Source organism: Mastomys coucha, unplaced genomic scaffold (assembly GCF_008632895.1).
Source record: "Mastomys coucha isolate ucsf_1 unplaced genomic scaffold, UCSF_Mcou_1 pScaffold21, whole genome shotgun sequence".
In the NCBI taxonomy this organism is placed as follows: domain Eukaryota; kingdom Metazoa; phylum Chordata; class Mammalia; order Rodentia; family Muridae; genus Mastomys; species Mastomys coucha.
The window spans coordinates 135,829,932-135,837,256 of record NW_022196904.1 but is presented as its reverse complement, the minus strand read 5'-3'; the positions used below and the strand labels follow the sequence as shown (position 1 = coordinate 135,837,256).

The following is a 7,325-nucleotide window of genomic DNA, read 5'->3' as shown; positions in this document are numbered from 1 at the left end:
GTCCATGTACATACCTCATGGATGTATGTATGCATGTGTCCATGTACATACCTCATGGATGTATATATGTGTCCATGTACATACCTCATGCCTAAGGGAGTCAGAAGAGGACACCCAGTTCCTTGGAACTGGAGTTACAGATGCACGTGAGCTACCTTGTGGGTGCTGGGAACTGAACCTGAGCCTCTGGAAGAGCAGGTGGCACTCAGCTGCTGAGCCATCTCTCCAGGCCCTCATCTCAGTGGTTACTACCAAGTCATCAGAGGCTCTGCTCCCGTGAGCTCCTGGCCTGAAAGAGAGTTATTCAGACAGAGGCCAAGCTGAAGCTTACTTTTAGCCTTGTAACAATGCCAGGGAACATTATTACTTAAGCAAATGCCGTCAGCTTGGATCTCTGTGCACTAGTCCTAGAATGTTTTCCTCAGCCCACAGTGAGGGAACAGAACTGCCTCTGATTGATGCACTTGACAGGCAGCCTGTGGGCCTCCTTCCAGGACATGCTCTCCACTCAGCTTAGGGAGGGTCTGTGTGTGTTCCCTTGTGTGGGAAGGTTGTCCTTTTTTTTCAATCCTGTCAGCCTGACTCGAGATTTAAGAGTTATCCCCAAAGCAGCGATTTTCCAATGAAGAAGGGACCATCCACCTCCCGCCCACCCCTGCCCCAGACCTCTCGAAGCCTGGAAGGGCAGAAGATTTCTGAGCCATTCCTATCTCCACAGGTTGCTGATGCTGTGGGAGAGATCCTGCTATCGCTCAGCTACCTGCCCACAGCTGAGCGCCTGACTGTGGTTGTGGTGAAAGCCAAGAATCTCATCTGGACCAATGAGAAGACCACAGCAGGTGAGGGCCTGTGTACTCAGCCTCATGGAAGATGAGGCTGGAGGGGAGGGGAGAAGCTGTCATGTTCTGGATAGGTCTGGGGCGTAGCCCCAGAGCCTTAGCTCAGGAGGTAGGCACAGTGGAAAGGTTAATTCACCTACAGAAATACTAGAACTCTGGAGGGTGACAACAGCCCAGGATGTGGAGGGTAAAGGGGAAATTGATGGAACCTGAGGGCTCTGGGCTGTGGCACTGGGCAGGAAATGGAGGGTGAGCATCCATTCATCAGAACTTGAGCCCAGAGATGGGGAAGCAGCCCAGAGACTCTGACACCCTGGATGCCAGGGACCTATTGGACTTGACAGCCTAGGGCCTCAGGCAATAGGGTGGTGGTGGTGGTGTGTGTGTGTGTGTGTGTGTGTGTGTGTGTGTGTGTTAACAAAATCTCAGCCAGGCAGTAGTGGCACACCACACGCCTTTTATCCCAGCACTTGGGAGGCAGAGGCAGGCGGATTTCTGAGTTTGAGGCCAGCCTGGTCTACAGAGTGAGTTCCAGGACAGTCAAGGCTACACAGAGAAACCCTGTCTCGAAAAACAAAACAAAACAAAACAAAAAAGAATCTCAACCATTTGATTTTACCAATGAAGACTCGGGAGCCAGACACTGGAGAAAGCCTGCAGGCTCAGAGAGGCAGAGAAAGCACCCAGCTGACCCTCCTCCTCAGCCTACGTCCCACATGGAATTCCCCTCTCTCACACAACAAACCTCTCACACAACCTCCTTCAAGCTCAGTGTCCTTCCATTCTATTTCCTGTGCGTCTCTCTGTCTGTCCTCCCGACTCCCTCTTACTCTCTCTATTTTTTTTTCTTAATAATCCTCTATCTACTTCCTGTTAACTGGTTGCTTGCTCCCCCAAGATCTTAACCTATGGTTGACTTTATTTAATCTGTTTGCAATAGCCAGAAAGTTCGTGGATTAAAGGTGTGTGCTAGGGCCGAGCCACACCACAACTAAAAACAGTTTTGTTTTGCTTTGTTTTGTTTTGTTTTTTCCCAGTAACTAATACTATCTCAGGGTTCACAGTATGATCAAATATCCTGCAACAGTAGGGAGACTTGGTATCTCTGAGCTGTACACTGTTAAGCTCTGCACTTAGTGACTCAGGTCTTCCGTCTGCACTCAGGTTACTAATAGAATGAGAATATGCAGTGAGCTGCCTGAGAGCTGCTCTTACCTTACATCCTCATCCAGCTTCCCCTCCCTCCTCAAACCCTAGTACCTCCCATTTCTTAATATAAATAAATAAACACCACACAGTGGGCTTTAGAGATAACAGCAGTAGCCCAGATCAGGGAATTAGAGGTAGTGGGTGGAGCCAGGGTCACTGACCCTCCCCCCTACCTGCCTGTAGACCCCTTCGTCAAAGTATACCTGCTGCAGGATGGGAGGAAGATGAGCAAGAAGAAGACGGCTGTGAAGAGGGATGACCCCAACCCAGTGTTCAACGAAGCCATGATCTTCTCAGTACCAGCCATTGTGCTACAGGTGAGGTGGGCTGCATACTTACAGGACTGGGCCACTGTACCCCTCCAGTGTTGCCTCTTGGGACCTCAAGCCAACCTCCTTCTAGTTCATCGCTGAGCCTGAGACTAGGTGTCAGCCCCATGGTGAGGGTTGGGGACCCAAGCACTGCTTGCTTGATGCCTATGAAGGACAGACAGAGGAGGCCTCACTTTGTAGTCCCCATTGGGAGCTTCCCCAGGATTAGTGTTGGAGGTGGGGTAGGGCTTTCTGCATGAGGGGACAGCTAAGCTGAGCTCTGAGGAAGAGGTTTCCCCATAAAGGACCTGTACTACTTGAAAATGAGCTAGAGGCAACCCCCAGACCCAGGCTGTGGCCTTCAGAGTTCCTACTGCAAGGACCCTGCTGAGATCTCATCACCACCACCAGTAGGTGACACACACCTTTAATCCCAGCACTCAGGAGACAGAGGCAGGCAGATCTCTGTGAGTTTGAGGACAGCCTGGTCTACAGAGCGAGTTCCAGGACAGCCTGGAGCTACACAGAGAAATCTGTCTCAAAACAACTACAACAAAGAAAGTCCTTTAGTCCTTGAGCTAAAATCTGCTGTGCAGGGCCTGCCTAGTTCCCTCTTGGGGATTTCTTCTATTTTTCGGTGCTGATGACAAACCCACGGCTTTATGTATGCTAAGCAACCAGTTTACCATTGAGCCACCCTGTCAGCCCCTGTCAGCACCCTGTAGTTTGAAAGCTGGATGTCAGCCTCACTTTGGGCGTCCCAAATCTAGGAATCCAGGCAACATCCCAGCATGTCTGGGTGGTCCTTGTTCCTTATTGGAAAGTCTACCCATTTGATCCCTGCTTTTGCTGTGTTTACCACAAAGCCACTTCCCTCTGGCCTCCAGAAACTGAAGCTCTTGGGGGAACTAGGTAAGAACAATTAAGCCAATGTCTCAGATACTCCTTACAGAAAGAACCCTAACCCTCAGCTGTGATCTAACAAGACTATGCCAATGACAGTGAAGGCCACTGTAAGTGCTCTAATAATGGGCAAGGACCAGCCACACATTTTCTTCTCTGTTTTTAGGTCCCCCTCCACCTACATGGTTAGCTAATTAGTTTTCTTCCTACAACCGTTCTGTGAGATAGGAAACATTGTACATTTTAAAGACAAAGAAGCAGGTAGCAAAGGCCCAAGGCCTGGTTGGGGTGTAGCCAGAGGCTAGAACACTTGCTTAACACATACAAGATCCTGGGTTGCCAACGCGCACACACACACACACACACACACACACACAACTTCAAAAACCAGGCATGGTTGAGCACTCAGGAGATAGAAGCAGGGAAATCAGAAGTTGAAGGTCATTCTCCATTCCATAGGGATTTTGAGGCCAGCCTCAGGCCTTTAGTTCCAGCTCAGGAGAAAAAGGCAGGCTGATCTCTATGTTTTTTGAGGCCATCTTGGTCTACATAGTGAACTGCAGGCTAACAAGGGCTACATAGTGAAACTCTGTCTCACAAATAAAAGCAAAGAACTGGAAAGATGACTCCACAGTTAAAAGCACTTGCTGCTCTTCCAGAGGACCTGGGTTCAGTTCCCAGCACCCACATGGTGGCTCACAACCACCTGTAACTCCAGTTCCAGGGTATCTAACACTCTCCCCTGGCTTCTCTGGGCATTGTATACATGTGATGCAAATACATACATGCAGGCAAACACTTATACACATTAAAAAATCTTTTTTTAACCAAAACAAACAAACAAACAAACAAACAAACAGCCTACGTTCTAAGCCAGATATAGTAGCATACACTTGTTACCTTGGTACTTAAGATGTCAAGGCAGGAAGATCAGGAATCCAAGTACAGCCTCAGCTACATAGCAAGTTCAAAGCCAGTCTGAGCTATGAGAGACCCTATCTCAAGGACAAGCATGGGGTGGGGGCTGGAAAGATGGCTCAGAGGGTAAGAGCACTGACTGCTCTTCCAGAGGTCCTGAGTTCAATTCCCAGCAACCACATAGTGGCTCACAACCATCTGTAATGGGATCTAATGCCCTCTTCTGGTGTGTCTGAAGACAGCTATAGTGTATTCATCATATATAAAATAAGCAAATAAAATCTTAAAAAAAAAAAAAAAAAAACAAGCAAGGATGGAGATATGGCTCGGTGGTTAAGAGACATACTTCTCTAGCAAAGGACCCAAGTGCAGTTCCCATCACCCACATCAAATGGTTCACAACTGCTTATAATTTCAACTCCAGAGGATCCGTGCTCTCTTTGGGCCTTTGTGGGTACCTGTACTCACATGTACTTATGTCCCATTACAGACATACATATTTTAAAATAAAATCTTTTTAAGGTTTTTATTATTTTACAAGTATGGGTACTTTGCTTGCATGTATGTCTGTACATAACATGTGTGCCAGATGCCCACAAAGAGAGTTCAGATACCCTCAAGTTACTGAGTCAACATGTAGGGGCTGAGACTCAAACCGAGGTCTTCTGCAAGAGCAGCAAGTGTATTTAATTGCTGACCCATCTTTTCAAACTCAAAAATAAATCCTAAAGAAAAAAATGTCTAGGGACAGAGAAGTGAGAGATGGATTTTTATAATCCTGCTGGGACTGTCACTTTTTAGCACTTAGTGAGGTCACATCATAGCTGGCTATCCATCTGGAAGTAACTAGGACAAGTCTCTCCTTCCAAGTCAGACGGGAAGATTCAAAGAGCCGCGCGCGCCTCACAGGGCCTTGGAGCCTTGGAACCAGGGAGAACCCTTCAGCTGCTCCTGGTCCCAATCTTTCATGTCACCTTCTCCCCAGGACCTGTCTCTCCGAGTGACAGTAGCTGAGAGCAGCAGCGACGGCCGTGGGGACAACGTGGGCCATGTCATTATTGGGCCAGGGGCCAGCGGCATGGGCACCACACACTGGAACCAGATGCTGGCCACACTGCGCAGGCCTGTGTCCATGTGGCATCCAGTCCGGCGAAACTAACAGCCAGGGCAGGCCAGGTGGGCAGCAGATCCTCTGGAGCCTGGCACCATCTCAGTTCTATCCAGCGATGCCCTCTCCATAGTCAGCTGGAGCTATGAACACCAGGGCTGCCCCACCTCCCGGGGGGTCCTCATCAGCCATCTTGGATCCTCTGTCCAGACTGTCATGGAAAAATGGGTGTGGCTCTTCATCCAGGGACCCAGGGTAATTTCCCCGCTAAGGACTCCCTGTAGCTGGCTAGGGACCTACCAGACTGACCAACTGTATTGAAGAGCCTTAGGAAGTATGTCCCTTGACCTACAGAGGGATGTGGGCTTCAGAACTGGCCAACTCCCCTTCTGCCATTCTCCTAGAGGACAGCTGTTAATAAGTCTTAAGGGGATAGTTCCTGTGGTGACAGGGCTAATATTAACAAGACATAACACTCAGGATGCCAGGAACTCAAGATGCCCTCTCCCATCCAGTGCCAAGTAACAACCAGGGCCAACGAACTGGGGAAGGAGCCCTGAGGTCTGGGGCAACAGCAAGGATCTCTCAGACAAGGAAGAAGTTTCACTCTGAGGGCTGGAGAAAAAAATAGCACCCCAGATTTACCATGGGGGTTGTGGGGATCATGGTGAACAATCAAACAATAGAAGAGACACAAACTAACACATCCCAAACGCATACTCTTCCCACTGCAGTGGACACAGGAAGAGGCCAGGAGACCAGGCCCAACAGAAGCCAGTAGGCTACTGGAAGGCTCCCCTGACCATCCACCCCTGAGGGAACCACAAGTCCCCAGTGGCCCAGATCCAGATCCTATGTGAATCCAGAGCAAGTCAGCCCAGAGTCATCAGGGTTACCTGGTGTCCCTCCAGGCCAAGTTTCTCTTGAAATGAAGGTGTCATGCCGGTCTAAATCCAACCCTAGGAATTTTAGGTCAAGTTCCCTAAAACTAAGACTACAGGGATATCTAGCCTTAGTCTTGAGCCAGTAGGAACTCTGGGGAAATGGTGTTCATAAGCAAAGGGCTGAGTTGTACACCACTACCAGAATCGTTCTTTGGCTCCCATCTGGTCAGAGTTAGTGAGGGGATCACATCATAAGTGAGGTGCTGGCTGTCACTCGAGAAAGGCAGTTCTCCCAGAGAAATGGCGGCTTTTGACTCCTTCTCTCTGGCACCTGAAGAGTGGTAAGAAAAAGGTTCTGGTCCTTGGTTCTAATGAATCATGGAAGCCCAGACAGAAGCAGGTTTAATCATTATGGTCAATGACAAGGAGGAGGGTGAATAGAATAGGGACACAGATCAGCAGGACACCAGCCACAACTAGACCCCCACTGAAGCTTCTTACCCTGTGGCCAACATGACAAGATAAAAAAACGGGTCAGGGATAGTGGTGGCTGGGTCAAGCCTTGTCATCTGAAAGCCCCAGACTCTTTCTAATCCAATGGCTTTACAGGGCAGACCACACACCCCCACCCTCCATCCTCTTGTTCCTTCCTTCTATACTGCATGAAACGTTGACAGTGTGCCCAGGTGGCTGTGGTGGCAGCCAGGGATGCTGCCTGGAATGATTCTTGAAACAAAATAAAACTGGGGAGGAAGGAGGCGTCCAGGGGCCCTGCTCAGCCTCCAGTCATTTCACCATCTTCACTGGGAAACGGTCTCAAGCTTGGGCCCCTCGGGAGCACTGTATCCTTCCTTCATTGCTGGCAAGTGGGGCTATCTTGGATCTACAAGGGAAGCTCTGAAGAGGGATCCTGTACCAGTTCCTGGTCGGGGAAGGAGGGGACAGGGAAGTCAAGGAAGGCTTCCTGGTGGTGACACTGAAAAGTACTCAATATGTAAAGCAGGAAAAGCACTCCTAGTAATAGCTCATCACAAGAATGCAGGAAGGGACAAACATTAGGCAGAGTTCTTTGCCTTGCTAGCACACTGGGAGAGGACGGGGATCCGGGGATGAGGGTGCAGAACACAGACCAGGGATGGGAGAAGGTCATTGA

At 49.4% G+C, this 7,325-nt stretch overlaps 1 protein-coding gene and 1 long non-coding RNA gene across 4 annotated transcripts in view; one reads left to right on the top strand and one right to left on the bottom strand.

The window, feature by feature from the left end:
- The window catches only part of Syt12 (synaptotagmin 12), a 34,242-nt gene extending 27,271 nt beyond the window's left edge, over positions 1 to 6,971 (top strand). For all 3 annotated transcript variants that reach the window (XM_031389181.1, XM_031389182.1, XM_031389183.1), the window contains 3 exons: positions 719 to 839; positions 2,232 to 2,365; positions 5,166 to 6,971. In XM_031389181.1, coding sequence (XP_031245041.1) covers positions 719 to 839; positions 2,232 to 2,365; positions 5,166 to 5,339 — 429 coding nt within the window. In that variant the 3' untranslated portion in view covers positions 5,340 to 6,971. The remainder of the gene's footprint in view (positions 1 to 718; positions 840 to 2,231; positions 2,366 to 5,165) is intronic.
- On the bottom strand, positions 4,693 to 6,254 carry LOC116103337. The gene is made up of 2 exons (XR_004123459.1): positions 5,598 to 6,254; positions 4,693 to 5,499 (listed from the first exon to the last, which is right to left on the bottom strand). It is a non-coding gene; the product is annotated as an uncharacterized LOC116103337 (long non-coding RNA).
- Positions 6,972 to 7,325: the final 354 nt, after the last annotated feature.